General features: G+C 48.6%; 1 protein-coding gene across 2 annotated transcripts in view; it reads right to left on the bottom strand.

Moving 5' to 3' along the window:
• Positions 1 to 12,839: 12,839 nt before the first annotated feature.
• Positions 12,840 to 20,225, bottom strand: part of ADAM33 (ADAM metallopeptidase domain 33) — a 94,134-nt gene continuing 86,748 nt past the window's right edge. For both annotated transcript variants that reach the window (XM_081924875.1, XM_081924874.1), the window contains exons 23-24: positions 19,855 to 19,872; positions 12,840 to 16,721 (exon numbers count right to left, since the gene is read on the bottom strand). In XM_081924875.1, coding sequence (XP_081781001.1) covers positions 16,670 to 16,721; positions 19,855 to 19,872 — 70 coding nt within the window. In that variant the 3' untranslated portion in view covers positions 12,840 to 16,669. The remainder of the gene's footprint in view (positions 16,722 to 19,854; positions 19,873 to 20,225) is intronic.

Genomic DNA, 20,225 nt, shown 5'->3' with positions numbered 1-20,225 from the left:
AGCAGGTGACTGCAAACCCAATTTTGCCATGCAATGTAGTCAAGAGCTACTTTTCCAAGACCAGGTGGCCATGTTTGGCTAGCTGATTCCAGATGCGGACCTCAAAATACAGCAACAGCTGGCTTTGCGACTTTTGGGGGTGCAGGAATATATTTGCAAAAAGCTTTGAGATCTCGATCAGCATGGATGGGTCTATCTCGGTAGTTTTGCCTGACAGACTAATGGGCAGCCGGGGACATGACAAAGGAATATTAATGGTCCTTAATGATGAGGAATGCTTTCCTTAATGGCCTGGAAATCTCTCTCCCTTGTCTCCTGAATGTGGCATGTTCAACGCTGCTGGGAGGGCCAAGAGAGAGAGTTTGCAGCAAGTTGGAGCACAGAGAAAAGTTTCTCAAACTTTTTTTAAACAACTCTGGGGGGAAGTGGGTGTTAGCAAAATCACTTAAATGATGCAGATGGAATCCAGAGAGAAAAATAAGTCCTGATAATACAGTCGTACATTGGTTGTCGAACGCCCTGGAACTCGGATGTTTTGGCTCCCAAATGCCGCAAACACGGAAGTGATTGTTCCGCTTTGCAAACGTTCTTTTGGAACCCGAACATCCCAATTCTGTGGCTTGTGATTGGCTGCAGGCGCTTCCTGCAGTCAATCAGAAGCGCCGATTTGGTTTTTTTTACTAAGCCGCTTCTGGCGAACCAGAGCAGAGCATGGAAACGCCGTTTACCTTCCTGCCGGAGTGGTACCTATTTATCTACTTACACTTTGATGTGCTTTCTAACTGCTAGGTTGGCAGGAGCTGGGACCGTGCAATGGGAGCTCACCCCGTCGTGGGGATTCAAACTGCCGACCTTCTGATCAGCAAGTCCTAGGCTCAGTGGTTTAGACCACAACGCCACCCGCATCCCACAGCGCCATGTAATTGTTGGTTACATGTTCTCATTTTGCATTTCAATGTTGTGAACCACCCTGTGACCTTCGGACGATGGCCAAGATACAAATTTAACAAATAAAAATAGAGCGACAAATAAATAAATGCATTTATCTCCATCATTCTCCACAACAGAATGCTGTCATTGGAGATTCTGATACAGGCCATTGCTACTCTGCACGGCAGCTGAGATAAAATACTCAGAAGCTGCATCCTGGGAAAATAACCTTTCGTACCAACTTACAGAGAATTAACTCATTCCTTAACACCTGGCACATTTGTTGTCCTTGAGAAGCCTAACCCCTACAACTTGAGCAACGGGGGAGGAAAGGTGGGAAAAGGCATTTCCTGCACAAATGCACTCAAAAGGAAGCTACTGTATGCGCTATTTCCCAAAACAATACTTGGGGCCTAGTTCAGCCTGAGGTCTGCATTTCTCTCTGAGCAACAGACTCCCTTGGAAGGTGGCAGATTCTCCTTCTTCAGAGAGGTTGGACAGCCACCTGCCTTGAATGCTTTAGTTGTGATTCCTGCATTTCAGGGGGGTCAGACTAGAGGTCCCTTGGGGTAGGGTTACCAGACGTCCCCGGTTCCCGGGGACAGTCCCCAAATTTGCAAATCTGTCCCTGGATAAATTCCGTCCCCGCAATGTCCCCAGATTTGCAAATCTGTCCCCGGGAAACGTGGCAGCGGCAGCCTCAGCAGCCCAGAGCCAGCCTGGTAGTGCAGTTGGCTCTGGTTGGCTTCAGGAGCTGCTCACTTCTGCCACCACTGTCAAAGGTGAACCGGGGACGTCTGACGGTACAGATCTCTTGCCCTCTTCCCCCTTTGTTTTGACAGATCGGGGGAGGCTCAGGAGTTGCAGGCGGGCGGCCGTTGCCCAGGAGGTGCGCAAGGCACACGGTTTCTCCACCAGGCAAGGTGCAACGCTCTTCTTTTGCACCCTGCGAAACATAAACGGCCTCGGTCCTGTATACCTGAAGGAGCGTCTCCACCCCCATCGTTCAGCCCGGACACTGAGGTCCAGTGCCGAGGGCCTTCTGGCGGTTCTCTCCCTGCGAGAAGTGAGGTTACAGGGAACCAGGCACAGGGCCTTCTCGGTAGTAGCACCCGCCCTGTGGAACGCCCTCCCTTCAGATGTGAAGGAAATAAGCAACTATCTTATCTTTAAAAGACATCAGAAAGCAGCCCTGTTTAGGGAAGTTTTTGATATTTAATGCTGTATTGTTTTTAACACTCGCTTGGGAGCTGCCCAGAGTGGCTGGGGAAACTCAGCCAGATGGGCAGGGTATAATTAAATCATTATTATTATTATTATTATTATTATTATTATTATTATTATTATTATTACTATTATTATTATTGCTCAAAATTTTTTAAAAACTGGGCAACGGCTGGCCAGCCATGACTCCCAAGCCTCCCCCGATCTGTCAAAACAAAGGGAGAAGTGGGCAGGAGATCAGGGAAGGCTTGAGAGTCATGGCTGGCCAGCCGTTGCCCAGTTTTTTAAAAACTGCGCATTTATGTTTCACAGGGTGCAAAAGAAGGCCTTTGCACCTTTATACAATATGCATGTGTGCTTGGGCCCAGGGTCTTTGGCCTCACCATCCCCACTGCTGACTCCCTGTTGCTACTCAGCTTCAAAAAAAAAGTGTCCCCGTGTTCATTGGAAAAAATCTGGTAACCATACCTTGGGTTCCCCTCCAAGTCTGCGATTTTACAATCGCAAAGAAAAGGAGGAGGTAAAACTGTTTCACCCGGCAACCCTGCCAAGCGCTCCAAACTTAATCGAGCCAAGGGGTTTCCATTTCCCACGTCTCTCGCACATGCGCACACAGATACCTCATTCTGGCTCCTCGCAGTGCTGCGAGTTGAAAGGCATTTATATCTTTGCAATTCTCCCCTCCCGCCTCCTGCTTCCCCCAAGTTAAGAAGACAAGGAAGAAGCTCGAGGCGACACGGGGAGCGACAGCGGCGCTCCGGAGCCATATGTTCGGAGGAACGCCGTATATTTATGTATACACATATATATTATGTGTCCCTGTTTCCCATATATTACTTTGAAGGCATGAATTAACTCAATTCCACCCGCCTCCTCTTCTTCGGTTAATGGCAAGCACTGGGGGGTGCAGGAGCAGGGATTTTGCTGCCGCCAAAGCCTTTGAAAGAAGCCTGGAAAACAATTGCACTGTGTGGGAATTTTGGGGTGGGTATGTTTTTTTTAAAAAAGGTAAAAAGTGATGAATGGATGAGACGCAGTTCCCTGCAGCAAATCTTTTCTCCATTACCACTTCCAAGCTCTCTGGACTCTTTTATAAATGACTATATATATATATATATATATATATATGCTTTCGTAGATTTTCACGGGTACAGGAATGCAGGTTTTGGTGTCCTCGGGTGTCTTCCCGTGTAAAAGTTGGGGTGTCTAGGCGACGTTTCGACCTCGTCGAAACGTCGCCTAGACACCCCAACTTTTACACGGGAAGACACCCGAGGACACCAAAACCTGCATATATATATATATATATATATATATATATATAATTTTTAACATATTTCCAACAGTCATATAACATAACCTCTTATTTTATACAACATTTTAGACTTCTGTCAACACCTCTGATGATTTTCCATTCTTTATCACTTATTCTGCATTTCTTAGTTTCCTATTATCATTAACTAATAATTCTCTTCATAGTCTTTCTTGCAATATTTCAAATAATCCACTTTACAGAACTTCCTGTAATCCTACTAGTCAGTGTAATCTGTTGATCACAATTGCCTTTCAAATACCAGTTCATATATTTACTCCAGTCCTCTAAGAATCTCTGATCCCACAGGTTTCGAATCCTTCCTGTTTATTTATCTAATTCTGCCTAGTCCATCAGTTTCTTCCTCCATTCTTCTTTCGTCGGTAGTTCTTCTTGCTTCCATTTTTGTGCCAATAATATTCTCGCTGCTGTCATTGCATATAAAAACAACTTACAACCCTGTCTATTGATATCATCTCCTACAATGCCAAGTAAAAATGCTTCTGGTTTCTTAATATATTTCAACATCTTTTTCATCTCATTATATATCATTTCCCAGAAGTTTTTCACTTTTTTACATTCCCACCACATGTGATAAAAGGTTCCTTCTTTTCCTTTACATTTCCAGCATTTATTACTTATTTTACACACTTTAGCTAATTTCACAGGTGTAATATACCACCTATACATCATTTTCATCACATTTTCTTTCAAAGCATTGCATGCAGTAAATTTTAATCCTTCTTTTCGCCGTTTCTCCCAATCCTTTAATTGTATATTATATCCAGAATCCTTGGCCCAATGTATCACCACCGACTTTACCTCCTCATCTTTCACAATTCTTTGGAAGGACTTCTTCACACATTGAATAGTTAATCTGTGGAACTCACTGCCACAAGAGGCAGTGACAACCACCAACTTGGATATCTTTAAAAGAGGAGTAGACAGGTTCATGGAAGAGAGGGTCATCCATGGATGCAAGTCAGGATGGCTATGTTCTGGCTCCACAGCTGGAAGCACCAAGGCCTCCGAATACCAGTTGCCGGAAAGGGCAGCGGCAGAGAGGGCTCTTGTGTTCAAATCGTGCTTGCAGGTTTTCCTTTGGGAGCATCTGTGTGATGGCCTGGGATTCCGATTCTGAGAGTGAACCGGAGGAATCCCAGCTGGCACAGGAGTCCCCGCCTCCAGGGCCGGCTGAACTGGGGCAGGGCCTTGATTCTGAGGAGCCTGCACCTGGGCCGGATCCTCAGGAGCAGGCACCAGGTGAATCCATTCTGGCCCCAGAGGTGGTTGAGGACTCAGTGCCTGCAGGTGAGTCTCCCCCTGGGCCCAGTAACCCTTCAGCCTCTCCTGAACTGCAGAGGCTCAGGGCAGAGAGGCGAAGGGAACTGGTTTCTCCCAGGAGGAATGCTCGCCTTAAAGCCAGGAGAGGCGAGTCTCCTGGGGGCCGGGACCGCCCCTGGCCTCAGAGAAGATAAAGGCCAGTCAGCCCGGTCCCAGGTTGCGGGAGCAACGTCGTCATTGAAGGGCTGTTTCGGCCAGCATCCAGTCCTGTTCCTCCAGTGTTCCTGTCCCCGCCCGGCTCCCTGCTTCGGACCTCGCCTCGCACCTTGTGGACTAATTCAAGGCTAGTGACTCAGGACTGAACTTAGACTACGGTAACAGTACCTCCCCCCCCCCGGGACCAGCACAATATGGCTGTGTCCATCTGTGACGCTGGACCAGATGGGCCATTGGCCTGATCCAGCACACTGCTCTTCCCAGAAGCATAGAATTGTAGAGTTGGGAGGGACCCAAGTGCCATCTAGTCCAACCCGCTGCCATGCAGGAGTCTTTTGCCCAACGTGGGACTCGAACCCACAAACCTTCGGTTAAGAATACCATGCTCTCCAGACTGAGCTATCCCATGGGGATAATATTCTTATTATCTTAATTGAACCAGATACAGCCATATCTCTTGTTGCGTTTGCTTCAAGTTGAGCGTTTTCAGGTTGCATCCTGCGGCGACCCGGAAGTAACCGGAAAGGGTTACTTCTGGGTTTCGCCGCTCACGCAGGTGCTCAAAATGACATCACACACATGCACAGAAGCAGAGAATCATGACCTGCGCATGCACAGATGTGCAGGCGCGGGTTGCGTTCTGCTCATGTTGTGAACGGGGCTCCTCTGGCCTACTGGCTCCTCAAGCCTTTTGGATGAAACGACCCAGCTAGAGGGGTGTGAAGAGAGAGCGCTCCCCCCCCCCCCGTCTCCCAGGATGAACATAATGCCAGTGTGGAAAACAGCCATGTCCCATCACGCTGCAAGGGATATTGCTCCCCACAAGTTCTTTAAACCACAAACCACCAGTAAAAACAATACAATACAATGCATTGCATTGGGTTGGGCTAGGGTGGAATCTACACGCAAATAAAAAAACGCTGTGAAAATGCTTTTTTTAAAAAAAAAGTTTTGAAAAATATATTGAATTTGACATAAGCTCAACACCGCCATCTAGTGTCACATTTCTATAATGCACTTAAAACATTTTATTTATAGCTGAGTCCTAGATAACTCTGTTGTCTTTGTCCATGGAGTTTTCTTGGCAGGGATACTGGAGTGGCTTGCCGGTTCCTGCTCCAGGTGGATCACATCTGGTCAAAACTCTCCACTATGACCAGTCCATCTTGGGTGGCCCTGCACGGCATGGCTCATAGCTTCTCTGAGTTGTTCAAGCCCCTTCGCCACGGCAAGGCAGTGATCCATGAAGGGGTTTTCCCAGTAGTGATGTATGGAAGTGAAAGCTGGACCATAAAGAAGGCTGATCGCCAAAGAATTGGTGCTTTTGAATTCTGGTGCTGGAGGAGACTCTTGAGAGTCCCATCAACTGCAAGAAGATCAAACCTCTCCACTCTGAAAGAAATCAGCCCTGAGTGCTCACTGGAAGGACAAATCCTGAAGCTGAGGCTCCAAGACTTTGGAAGAGAAGACTCCCTGGAAAAGACCCTGATGTTGGGAAAGATGGAGGGCACAAGGAGAAGGGGACGACAGAGACGAGATGGTTGGACAGTGTTCTCAAAGCTACCAGCATGAGTTTGACCAAACTGTGGGAGGCAGTGGAAGCCAGGAGTCCCTGGTGTGCTCTGGTCCATGGGGTCATGAAGAGTCGGACACGATTAAACGACTAAACGACAGATAACTCTGGGGGTCCCTTCAAACTCTACAATTTGGTAACCAGCTGGTTCACTCTTCCAAGTGACAGCCCTTCAGATTTTTAAAGATGGCTCTCGTATCTCCTCTCAGTCTCCTCTTTTCCAGACTAAGCATACCCAACTCCTTCAATTGCTCCTCATAATAAGTCTTGGTTTCCAGACTTTTCATCATCTTGGTCTCCCTCCTCTGCACACCTTCCAGTTTATTGATGTCTTCCTTAAACTAGAATGCCCAGAACTGGACACAATGCTTGGCCTTGAATATGTCTGTTTTGTGTCATTCTGGAAAAACAAAAAAACATTCTGGGGGTTCGGGGTTAGCATTGTTCTTATTTCGGGTTAGGGGCACACCATAATTTGCCCATCAGTGTAATGCTGGTGATCAACAAAAGAGGTTCACAGACTCACAGAATGTGGTGCAGAAATGAGGCAAACGGAACCTATGTTTGAAAAATGGGAAACAAAAATGGACAGATCCACACTATAAACATTTGCGAACGAGGGTGCACTTCTGAGAAAGTGGACTCCGGTCAGCAGAAACGTTTGCCGTAATAAATTTCTTGTGCCTTTTAAGATGCCTCAAGACTCTTGACTGGTTTGGCAGCTGTAGACCAGCAGAGCTACCTTTCTGGAAATTGGGGAAAAGCAAAGTTCTCTTCTGGGGAGAGATGCAGTTGCGCTGCTAGATAAGGAATATACAGACAGCTTTGACACTGGTAATCATGTTGTGTGGATGCCCGATTATTGTCTTCCAAAGCAACTACAGTGGTACCTCGGGTTAAGTACTTAATTCGTTCCGGAGGTCCATTCTTAACCTGAAACTGTTCTTAACCTGAAGCACCACTTTAGCTAAAGGGGCCTCCCGCTGCCTCGTGATTTCTGTTCTCATCCTGAAGCAAAGTTCTTAACCCGGGGTACTATTTCTGGGTTAGCGGAGTCTGTAACCTGAAGAATCTGTAACCTGAAGCGTATGTAACCCGAGGTACCACTGTACTCTATTCCGAACTTAAAAATGGAAAGCATAATGCTGGTGGTCAGCAAAAGAGGTTTAAAGACTCTCTCAAGGCAAATCTAAAAAAATGTAGTATAAACACTGACAACTGGCCTGCAAGTGCTCCAGTTGGAGAACAGCCTTGACCAAAGGTGTCATGGGCTTTGAAGACACTCGAACTCAGGACGCAAGGGAGAAACGTGCTAAGAGGAAGACACGCTTGGCAAATCCACACCATGATCAACTCCTGCCCGGAAACCTATGTCCCCACTGTGGAAGGACATGTGGATCCGGAATTGGCCTCCACAGTCACTTACGGACTCACTGTTAAAACCGTGTTCATGGAAGACAATCTTACTCGGCTACGAGTGATGGCCAAAGAAGAAAGAAGAAGGATCTGCACCATCTTCTTTTCAGCACTTGGGGCCTGATCCAGGCCTGTCGACGGCTTCAGGGAAGAGGGCCGGGCATTTGCAGCGCAAGACACAAGTGCAACTGCTGCGACATCCGCCTGCCAGCTGCTTGAGGTTTCGTGCTGCTGCAGCTACAGCCGACCGCTGGGTGGAGGCCAGAAAGCGAACAATTGAAGGTGGGGGGGGGCGGTTGGCAACAGCGCTGGTGGTAATTACTTAATTGCTTAAGCACTGATTAATAAGCAAAACTTGTCTTTCCAGCAACATGCAAATCGCCTCTAATGGGAAAGCCAGGAAAAGACTCAGCAGGAGGGCTCCCCTTTCTTTTCTTTTTTTTAAAAAAGGGGGAATTGTTTATCAATGATCCAGACAGGACAGATAGAGGAGGAGGAAGCAAAAGAGTGAAAGGCATAGAATTGTAGAATGGGAAGGGACATCCAGGAGTCATCTAGTCTAACCCGTTGCAGGACACTGGGAGACAAGTCAAAGGAGACAAGAGGAATGGGGCTACACTGTCTCATCCTGACCCATTCCAGTCTACTCTACACATGAGTTGTTGTTGTTGTTGTTGTTGTTGTTAATTCTGTTGGGAGCTGCCCAGTGGTTGGGGAAACCAGGCCAGATGGGCGGGATTTAAATAAATTATTATTATTATTATTATTATTATTATTATTATTATTATTAGGGGTAGATTGAGGTTGAATCCTGATAAGACAGAAGTACTGTTTTTTGGGGAAAGGGGGTGGGTGGGTGGGACTTCCTGGTCCTGAATGCGGTAACTGTGCCCCTGAAGGACCAGGTGTGCAGCCTGGGAGTCATTCTGGACTCACAGCTGTCCATGGAGGCGCAGGTCCATTCTGTGTCCAGGGCAGCTGCTTATCAGATCCATCTCATACACAGGGTGAGACCCTACCTGCCCTATCTCGCCAGAGTGATGCATGCTCTGGTTATCTCTCGCTTGGATTACTGCAATGCGCTCTATGTGGGGCTACCTTTGAAGGTGACTCGGAAACTGCAATTAATCCAGAATGCGGCAGCTAGACTGGTGACTGGAAGTGGCCACTGAGATCCATATAACACCAGTCCTGAGAGATCTGCATTGGCTCCCAGTACGTTTCCGAGCACAATTCAAAGTGTTGGTGCTGACCTTTAAAGCCCTAAACGGCCTCTGTCCAGTGTACCTGAAGGAGCGTCTCCACCTCCATCATTCAGCCCGGACACTGAGTCCAGCTCTGAGGGCCTTCTGGCAGTTCCCTCATTGCAAGAAGCGATGTTACAGGGAACATCTTCCTGCTGTTTAGTCGGAATCTCCTTTGTTGTAACTTGAAGCCTCGGGTTCGAGTCTTACCCTCCAGAGCAAGAGAAAGCAGGCCTTGGGCTTAATACCCTTTTAAACTGTGTTGGGGGGGATTATCGGTCTCTTCTTGTTTTTGTTTTCATTGTGTGTTTTTATATTGCGATTTTATGTTGTGGACCTCCCTGTGAGCTGCAGATATAGGGCGGAATACAAATTAAACAAGCAAACGAATAATACAGCATCCAGAGGCATTGCCCTCATCAAAACGCCATCTCATATTGTGGAAATAATAGTGCAGTGGTTTTCAACCAGTGTGCCGTGGTTTTCTACGAGGTAGGATTGGAGGGGGAACTGGTTTGGAAGAGACACTTCGACCAGATCAGAGCCAGGGCACCTCTGAACACAGAATTTCAAGCAGAACCAGAGGACAGAGAAATGGGTATATAAGGAGATACTGTGCTCAGGCCAGGGTGGGAACCAAATGGGTTGCCGGTGACTGAGTTACCCCAGCAGGGCGACTTCAGGCCGGAATCCTCAGTGGCTCCATCGGCAGTGACCCCTTCGGAGCCGGCCTCGCTGACGGCCCCACTCAGACCGCGGGTACTGGAGGAACCTCTTGGGTCACCCACTCGCACACAGGAACCACGACGGGGCCAGCAGGAGCAGAAAAGGCTGGCACACCTTGATGACTATGTTTGTTCCTTTCATTAGGAAGTTGGGGGGCAGGAGTGTTATGTATTGGGTTTAACACATTCTATGTTACAAGGCGCATTCTTCCCAATCGTATAAGCGTTGGCATTAATAGAACGTTCTAATTGCAAGTAAGCCTTGAATGCTGGTCAGTTATGCCACGGGCGACACTGTCCTCTGTCCCTCTTTTCTTCCCTGCCTCCTCTGATTTTCTCTCGCATCTCTGCCTCCCCAAGGCTTGCACAGCCGTTTGTTGCAGCAGCCCTGGCTACAAGCTCTCCAGGTGAATGGCGTCTCTGGTGCTGGCCAGGGGGTGCTTCCCAGGCCCCTGTGGGGCAGTGTGAAGAGGCACCTCTCTTTGGGGTAGGTGGGGCAGCTCAGAGAGCAGGGGCAGCAGCAATGGCTGCCCAGAGGACTCCCAAGGAGAGGGGAGGGAACACCCCACAAGGGAGGGTATTCAAAGAAGCGTGAGATGCTGCCAGCTCTGCAGGCAAGGAATGACCTAACCGGGCTCCTAAGCCCCACAGGGGTGCTGCAGAATGAAGTTGGGCAAGGGAGCCGGGGATCCAAAAAGGTTGGAAACCTCTGATCTGGCTCATTGTGCTGTCCCCTAGTGCTAGACAGTTCAAGATCAGCACCTACATCACAGCCTAGGACCCTCATACCTACGGGACCGCCTCTCCCGGTGTGCCCACAGAGGACCTTAAGGTCCATAAATAGGAACACCCTAGAGGTCCCAGGCCCTAAGGAAGTCAGATTAGCCTCAACCAGAGGCAGGGCCTTTTCAGCACTGGCCCCGGTCTGGTGGAACGCTCTTCTCATGAGACCAGGGCCCTGCGGGATCTGATTTCTTTCCACAGGGCCTGTAAGACAGAGTTGTTCCACCTGGCCTTTGACTTGGAATCAACTTGATCCCCTTCCCCTCTTTCTCCTTCTGTGATGGAACTCCTATTTGGGGACTTCCCTGGCTTTCTTCTGGCCCATGTAGGACCACTCTGGATAGTTGGCCTTGGTGAAGATTTGATGTTTTTGATTTGAGTTCCTACTGAAATGAGGCTGCATTTTAATGTACTAAATCTTGTTTTAAGTTGTATTTTAATCAATTGTTTTTACCTGGTGTTAGCCACTCTGAGCTCGGTCTTAGCTGGGGAGGGTGGGGTATATATATATATATATATTTATTATTATTATTACTTTTCATGCATTGGCATTAGGGCCCTTTGCCCCCTGTATAGGTTAACTCTGGTTGAGATGTGGTCGCCTCCTTTGTCCACTTTGGGGCAGACAAGGAAGTGGACGACCCACAGGGAGTCTTTCAGCTGCGGCTCCAACCACGGCCTCTTTGTCTCCCTGCAGGCTTTGAAGAAAATTGACTCCGGAGACGGAGACGGTCTCCACAACTCGCCAGAGATGTTCGATTTGTTTCATGACAAAGACCGTCTAAATAGGATTTGGAGATGAGACGGGTGGAAATCTGCACACAAAGGGAACCGAGTCCCTGAGGAAGGCTGGCAAACGCTTTGAGACCCAGCCACAGGTTTAAGCGCTCAGCTGGGACAATGGCACAACGCTGCCATCTGGTGCCAGCTGCACATTAAGATAAGCAAGTGGACAGCGAACTGGCCGGCCAGGATAGAATCATAGAATTGTAGACTTGTAGATCAGGGGTTTGGGAAGTGGGTGTCACTGTGGGTTAAACCACAGACCCTAGGGCTTGCCAATCAGAAGGTCAGCGGTTCGAATCCCCACGACGGGGTGAGCTCCCGTTGCTCGGTCCCAGCACCTGCCAACCTAGCAGTTCGAAAGCACGTCAAAGTGCAAGTAGATAAATAGATGCCACTCCAGTGGGAAGGTAAACGGCGTTTCCGTGTGCTGCTCTGGTTCGCCAGAAGCGGCTTAGTCATGCTGGCCACATGACCCGGAAGCTGTATGCCGGATCCCGCGGCCAATAAAGTGAGATGAGCACCGCAACCCCAGAGTAGGCCACGATTGGACCTAATGGGCAGGGGTCCCTTTACCTTTTAGATCAGGGATCAGCTAACTTTTTTGGGAGGGGGCCGGTTCACCATCCCCCAGACTTTGTGGCGGATTGGACCGCGTGCGTGCGTGCGTGCATACATACATACATACACACAGACACACACCTACACACTGGATGGGGTTTCTTTCTCTCCCCCTCTTTCCCCCAGCCCCTTGCCTCCCGTGCCTCCCTATGGTGCTGCCGGCGCAAGGGCTGGCCGGCTCCGGAGACGCGCTGCTCAAAATGGCACTCAGCCAGCTTAGTTCAGCCCAGCCCCCTTCCTCCTCTACGTAGGGCGGGGAGAAGCCAGGAGGAGGGAAGGAGGAGACGCTGTGGTGTGTAAGAGGGAGGGGGGGAAATGGTGCCCCCCCCAAAAAAAAAATGGTGGCGCAGGAAAAAAATTAACAAAAAAATAATAACGAAGGCATCCACACGATCCATGGACAGTCCGTGGGCCGGATCCTGAGGGCAATTGGACCCGATCTGGCCCACGGACCGTAGTTTGCTCACCCCTGTTGTAGATGATGACCTCCAAGCCATCCTAAATATCTCCGCAGAAGATTACGGAAAGCTTGGCTTATTGCTCCATATCCCAAAAAACGAAGCACCAGAAAATGCCTTTTGCTTTAAATTAATCTTTCTAATATATAGCGTTAGGATTTAATGTATTGGAACCTGTGGTTATGACTTATGGCACTTAACATTTGATGGTGGTGTAATAACTGTGATTTTAAAACTTGAAATAAAAAAAGAGGCACACACGCACCCATCTAGATTTAAATAAGAAAAAGCCCTTTATTTCCTTGTTACCCTTCAGAAGGGAAATGGGGGTTCTAAAGTCCTCATGTCGAAGGCACAAACATTTTGCAGAAAGGTGCATAGCAGAAACACTGCGGCTTCGGACCTACAGGAGCTCCGTACACACAGAGGAGAAGGACCACTCGTCATCTTTGAACCACACGGCAAAGGCAAGATCCTGCTTGCTCATCTGAAACACCAACTGTGGCTAGAGACCACCAGAAGTTGCAACAGAAGGCTGGTGGTCCGTTGGGGGTGAATGGGGCCCTGCCCCACCAAGCTCAGTCTGCTCTCAGCCAGTCCCCACCTACCTTCCTGTGTTCATGCTAACCAACAGTCGCTCTGCCTGTCATTTGCTCTGATACCTCGAATCCAGGGGTAGAATCTCACCCAACCTTCTCCAACATTAGTGCTTGTGAGCATTCCAATCTTTCAAGTCTCAGAACTGTCCCAATGTCTTCATTCTTTGGCTAGCTCACTGAACGTCAAAAGGAGTTTTGGTGGCATTTGCGTCCAGCTTATCTTATCCTCCAAGAGCTGTTGTTTTCCTTGCTCTCTGCCCCCCCGCTCCCAATGTGCACCAACTGGGTGCAAAATTGGCAGGGCCTCCTGCAGCCCCCTCTATGCCCATGGAGGAGAACCTCTTGTGGCCAAGGCACCGCAACAGGAACACAAGGGAAACCCACACCCGGGGAAGGAGCATTGATGCTGACGATGCACACCTTCAAGGCCATTCTTAAAGAAGAAGAAAGCCTTTGGAGATTTCCAGCAATATGCAAGGCAGTGGGAGGGACAAGGGAAGGACTGTAAGGTCAGGGAGAGAAATCAGGAACTGTGCAAGGCACTGAAATCTCACCCTCGCAACCATTTGCAACACCCTCCCTGACATAGCTGTCAACGTTTCCCTTTTTTTAAAGGGAAATTCCCTTATTCCGAACAGGATTCCTCGCAAGAAAAGGGAAAGGTTGACAGCTATGCTCCCTAACCCCATTCATTGTCTTCTGCACTTGAAGCAAGTTCACTGCACAATCTGAGATGCTTGCCTTGGGTTTCCCTAAAAATACTGCAGAAGATGCTGTGGTGCAGCCTTTGGACTGGGATGTGCTGACTGCAGAGTTTCACCAGTACACATGCAGACCTTGATTACTGATGCTTCTTGGGAGAAAAGCAATGACAAACCTAAACAGCATCTTAAAAAGCAGAGACATCACCTTGCCAACAAAGGTCCGTATAGTTAAAGCTCTGGTTTTCCCAGTAGTGATGTATGGAAGTGAGAGCTGGACCATAAAGAAGGCTGATCGCCGAAGAATTGATGCTTTTGAATTCTGGTGTGGAGGAGACTCTTGAGAGTCCCATGGACTGCAAGAAGATCAAACCTCTCCATTCGGAAGGAAATCAGCCCTGAGTGCTCACTGGAAGGACAAATCCTGAAGCTGAGGCTCCAAGACTTTGGCCACCTCATGAGAAGAGAAGACTCCCTGGAAAAGACCCTGATGTTGGGAAAGATGGAGGGCACAAGGAGAAGGGGACGACCGAGGATGAGATGGTGGGACAGTGTTCTCGAAGCTACCAGCATGAGTTTGACCAAACTGCGGGAGGCAGTGGAAGACAGGAGTGCCTGGTGTGCTCTGGTCCATGGGGTCATGAAGAGTCGGACACGACTAAATGACTAAACAACAGCAAAAGAAAATACACGAGTAATGAGTGGAATCGGCCTTGAATTGCAATCTCCTCCTTACGGCATCCTGAGTTCCAGAAACTTTCATTTTATTTAATTAAAAAAACTCGAAGCTCTTAGAGGGTTAAGTTTTCCGAGTTCCCCCCTCGTGTACTGAAAGCAGAAATGCAGGCCTTGGCTTAGCAAAGAAGAGGGCAATGTCAAGCTTCGATCAAATGAGTGGTCCAGACGCAAACTCCAAGGGGGAATAACCTCTTCGCAATGCCGTGGAGTCATTCCCATAAAGAAAAGGAAAACCACCCGCCCACTACGGTTTCACAGGAAAAAAATGTCAGTCCCTGGAGACTGCAGGTCTCCCACCAAGAACTTATTGATGCTTCTGAACACAGAGATGGGTTTCATATTTGTCCAAAAGTCACATTCTCAGGCCCCGACCCTAGGATGTCGGACGTTGGTTGTTGACTGGAAGGGGAAAGGCACTCGTCACGGTCTCAGTGAGTCGTCTTTCCTATTTTTGTTACGAGAGGAGTCCTAGGGCTGGAGACAGGCTCAGTGAAGCCCTGAGACTCAGGGATCAGTTCATCTCTTCCAGGGACGGAGGAGACCCCAGAGAGACAAAGGATGCTTCATGGATGAAGATGACCTGGGATCAACTACTTGAGCACCAAAAAAACATATCACCCATCTTGCGCTTCTCTTTTCTTTTCCATCTTTTCCTTTTTTTCTGTCTTGTTAACTGAAAGGCACCTAAACAGAGGTTGTCTCCAGCTCAGGAAACCAAGGTGAGAAACGACCAGAGGTGGGGAAAATGAACCTCTCCTTGCTCTGGGGAGCATGATGAACCCCCCAACACTTCCTGAGAAGGCAAGAGGGCAGAGGGCCATCTCTCTGAGCATGGTGCGCACGCAACTCCCTCCAAACTGGGGGTCACCCTTGACAGCGTGAGCAGGCTTTGGAGGTGCAGGACAGCCAGATGGAAGACAGCCTGCCCTTCTCCTGAGCTTGGAGCTGGGATGCAAGCCAAGAGCATCCTTAAACGCCACTCCCTCAGGTGACGCTTGTCAGCCCTTTAGCAACTATTTCAGGATGGGCAAGCATGCGGCAAACACGTGGTCTGCTCTGGGTCTTAGCATTTGCACTTAGTGGGTTGTGAGATTGCATGGGTTGTCTCTTCTGCGACGGGAGGCACACAACTCACCGTTGCCATAAGCGTCACAAGTCTCACCACTGCCTGGAACATTGAGAATTGCTCAGATTATAAATCTGCCTTGCTCAGTATTACCAGATCTGACAATTCTCCTGGGGCTCAGGTAGAGGAGAGTCACATTTTGCCCTGTTCCCTTTTAAAAGCCAGAGATGTCCAGGACTGAATTTGGGACTTTCTGCTTGGAAACCGGACACCCTGGCAGGCAGCTGTGGAACAAAATGGCAGGTGTTGGCACCGTGCGCCAGCTGAAACTCAAACCCAGCTCATGAAGCTGGATTATTATTATTTTTAATGCGAGATCATTTCACCAGCCTTTCCCAACCTGGTGCCCCCACCCAGATGTTTCGGACTACAACTCCCATCAGCCCCAGCTGCTTTGCCCCAAGGGCACCATACATTTTTTTAGAAAACAGTCCCAACAAAGTTTTGTAACGCCAGCTATAAGGGGGACGATGTCCAGCACTCAGATCCCAGCGGTGAGAGAGAGACAGGTTGTGCATCCCGTGAGGTTGTGCAAAACACAGAGGTAGCTAACAGCAGTCCACAGCTTGCGGGCAGTTGGTGTGGATCAGAACTAGGCTCAGTGCAAAAACCTGCTTCTGGAGGTAGGCAGACGTTAAGTCCTTGATGGGCAGCGGTCTGCGAGCACGTCAAAATGAAACTTCTCCCCCAGTCACTTATTTTGTCCCAAATCCCCAAAGCCAGCCATCACACAAAAGTACCATTTTTTCCCCTGGGCCCAGACTCCACCCCCTCCCTTCTTCGTTATCGATGAAAACAGTTCCTATTTTCTCTCTTTAAAAAAAACACAAAAACAAACAGTCTTTGGTAGCAAAAATTCCCCGCGTTGGCCGGAGTAGTGCAAATGAGGAAGGAGGAGCCTGATGAGGTCAGCTGGGACTCTCGTTTCCACAGTTGTCATTTCTTAAAAGGGAAAGATGCTGTCTGGACTTTCAGGCCTGGAACGGGTCTAAAGAAGCAGAAGAAGATGGTCAGCACAAGTCAGGAGGACATCAGGAGAACCAAGATGAACTGCAGAGTCCCAAGTAAGCCATGTTAGCTGATAGGTTACAGGGGGAGGGAAAGCAGCCCAGCACCTAGGCTAATAGAGAACAACAAACCCCTGTGTTGCAAACGTAACACAACAAACAACACAAGCAACACAAAGACCAGTTCACTAGATAGCGCTGCAATTCTTATGGCATAATATACACGATTTAGTGCAACAGAAACAAAATGTGTACACTTGTCAATTCTCTAATATATTTGAAATCAAATGAACACACATCTGTCAATCTTTGAAAGTCCGTAGAAGTATAATAAGTCTATAGTTGAAACAAAGTAATAGACAGTGGCGTAGCATGGGGGGTGCAGGGGGGGCCAGCCGCACCAGGCGCAACATCTGGGAGTTAGGGTTAGGGGGCGCAAATCCACGGGTTAAGGGGCACAAATCCACGGGTTAGGGGGCGCAAATCCACGAGTTAGGGGGCGCAAATCCACGAGTTAGGGGGCGCAAATTACTTGCCTTGCCCCGGGTGCTGACAACCCACACTACGCCACTGGTAATAGATGCTATCCTGTGGGCTAAGCGGTAAAACATTTTAGGCGTTCATGGTGCCGAAGTAGTAAGTGAATAACATATTACATATTACATATCCTTATGACCATTGCTCCTTGTGCATTTTTCTAATCTATGGGTTGTGCTGAAGAAGATTCCAACAAAACAATCAGATTATCCGGGATCACTGTCCTACATTGTTATTCACTTACTACCAAATGGCCTCGGTCCTGTATACCTGAAGGAGCATCTCCACCCCCATCATTCAGACCGGACACTGAGGTCCAGCTCCGAGAGCCTTCTGGCGGTTCCCTCGCTGCGAGAAATGAGGTTACAGGGAACCAGGCAGAGGGCCTTCTTGGTGGTGGCGCCCGCCCTGTGGAACGCCCTCCCAGCAGATGCCAAGGAAATAAGAAGCTATCCTATTTTTAAAAAACATCTGAAGGCAGCCCTGTCTATGGAAGTTTTTAATATTTAATGCTGTGTTGTTTTTAACACGCGACTGGGAGTCGCCCAGAGTGGCTGGGGAGACTCAGCCGGATGGGCGGGGGTATTTTTATTTTTATTTTTATTTATTATTATTATTATTATTATAAAGCCCAAGAAGTTTCTGCCCCGCTTAGGACTCTCATGTGCATGTCATCAACCCCCTCGGAAGGTGATGCCTCTGGTCCTAGCTATTCCCCTACGAAAAATTTCACTGCACACCACAGAGGGTACTTCTGGGTCCACTGCTGTCGCTCGAGGCTCAGGTGGCCTCGGTGGCCTGGAGTGCCTTCCTCTGGGCCTCGGTGGCCCGGAGTGACCCAGCTGCACCCTTATCTGGACACGGTTAGCCTAACTTCTGTCATCTATGCCCTGGTAACCTCTAGGTTAGATTACTGCAATGGGGCTGCAGAATTCAGCAGCCAGGTTCCTCACCAGGGTTTGAGTATACCCAGTGGCGTAGCGTGGGGGGGTGCAGGGGGGCCGGCCGCACCGGGCGCAACATCTGGGGGGGCGCGCTGGCACTCGCAGCTCTCTGCCCCTACCTGGCTCACTCACTCTCTCTCACTGCAGTGCTGGCTGTGCGAATTCGATCCCAGCCGCCAGGTCACTGCCCACTGTGGAGGGGGTGGGTGCCAGGCGTGCGGTGCGGAGAGAGAGCGAGGGACTATCTGGGGGAGGGACAGTGCAGCGGCCACCCAGCGCAGCGCTGAGCGCGGGAGAGAACCACACCAGACCAGACCAGGCAGCAGCAAGAAGAAGCTGGCAGCGGCGGCAGCTTAGGGGTTAGGGGGCGCAAATTACTTGCCTTGCCCCGGGTTAGGGGGCGCAAATTACTTGCCTTGCCCCGGGTGCTGACAACCCACTCTACGCCACTGAGTATACCACACATGACTTAAGTGGCTGCCAGTTAATTTCTGGGCTCCAAGTGCTGGTTTTGACCTATAAATCCTTAAATGGCTCAGGAGCACAATGCCTAAAGGACAGCCTCTCCCCATATGAACTGTCCCGGACCCTGCAATCCTCATTGAAATGAGGCTGTATTTTAATGTTTTAACGTTGTATTTTAATCTTGTATTTAAGTTGTATTTCGATCAATTTGTTTTTATACCAGGTGTTAGCCATCCTGAGCCCGGTCTTGGCTGGGGATGGCGGGGTATTAATAATAATAATAATAATAATAATAATAATAATAATACTAATAATAATAATAATAATAATAATAATAATAATAATAATAATAATTTGAGGCCCTTTTTTGTGTGCCTCCTCCATGAGAGGTCCAGAGGGTGGCAACACAAGAACAAAGGCTTTTCTGCAGTCGCTGTATGTGGGAGGCTTCCCTGGCGTCTTTAATATATATATTAAGACGTAAGGTGAAAACAATCTTCTTTTCCCAGGCCTTTGGCTAACTGAATAAGCTAGAGCATGGGTAGGCAAACTAAGGCACGGGGGCTGGATCCGGCCTGTGGATGGTCCAGGAATCAGCATGTTTTTACATGAGTAGAATGTGTCCTTTTCTTTAAAATGCATCTCTGGGTTATTTGTGGGGCATAGGAATTCGTTCACCCCCCCCAAAAAAAAAATATAGTCCGGCCCCCCCACAAGGTCTAAGGGACAGTGGACCAGCCCCCTGCTCAAAAAGTTTGCTGACCCCTGAGCTAGAGGTTTTTAAACTGTTGGGGAAGTATTGTTTTGTCTGTTATTATGTTAATAAAGGTATTATTATTATTATAATATTATTATGGTGTCTTTTTGTGTTTTTATCCTGTAAACTGCCTTAGGGTCCTCAAAGGAAGGGTGGTATTGAAACTTAATAAATAAATGAATAGAATAAATTATCAGGGTTGTAGTCCAATGGCGCTGAAGGCCTCATCCGCTTTTCCCTGGGTCCTCACCCACCACAGGGCAAGCGACCCCTGGAAGGCTTCACATGAGGGAATTCGACCCTCATACAGAAAGGAGTTCCGTAATGCACAATAAAAGCAGCAGAAGAAACATCAGGAGAGCAGGAAATGGGGTTTCCCCCCAACAGCAGCAGGGGCAAGGTCCTACTCACCTCTGAGGTGGCACCGGCCTGTGTGGAGGGAAAAAAACAAAGAGTCTTCATTAATGGTTTGGAAACATATTCTGTTGCTCCTATACCCATATCAGGGGTAGGCACTACACCAACTTTCCTGGTCTCGAGTTGGAAAATTGCCAGACTTCATAACTCAAGAACACTCTCTCAGTTATAGGACTTTGCAAGCAAGTGAACCAAGGACTTGGAAGCAAAAGACCCTCTCTGGGCTCAGAGAGAGGAGATGACTTGTAACACCTGCAAATAGTGTGTGCATGGAAAGTGGTCTATGTTGGTATTTGCCTAGTAAAGGCAACTCTGCTAAACAGCTGTTTTCTGTGCAGAGCTTAACCCCAGCAGAGTCTCCAACA

This window comes from Podarcis melisellensis, assembly GCF_964234715.1.
Source record: "Podarcis melisellensis genome assembly, chromosome: 9".
Taxonomy (NCBI): Eukaryota; Metazoa; Chordata; class Lepidosauria; order Squamata; family Lacertidae; genus Podarcis; species Podarcis melisellensis.
This window is presented reverse-complemented; position numbering and strand designations above follow the sequence as displayed.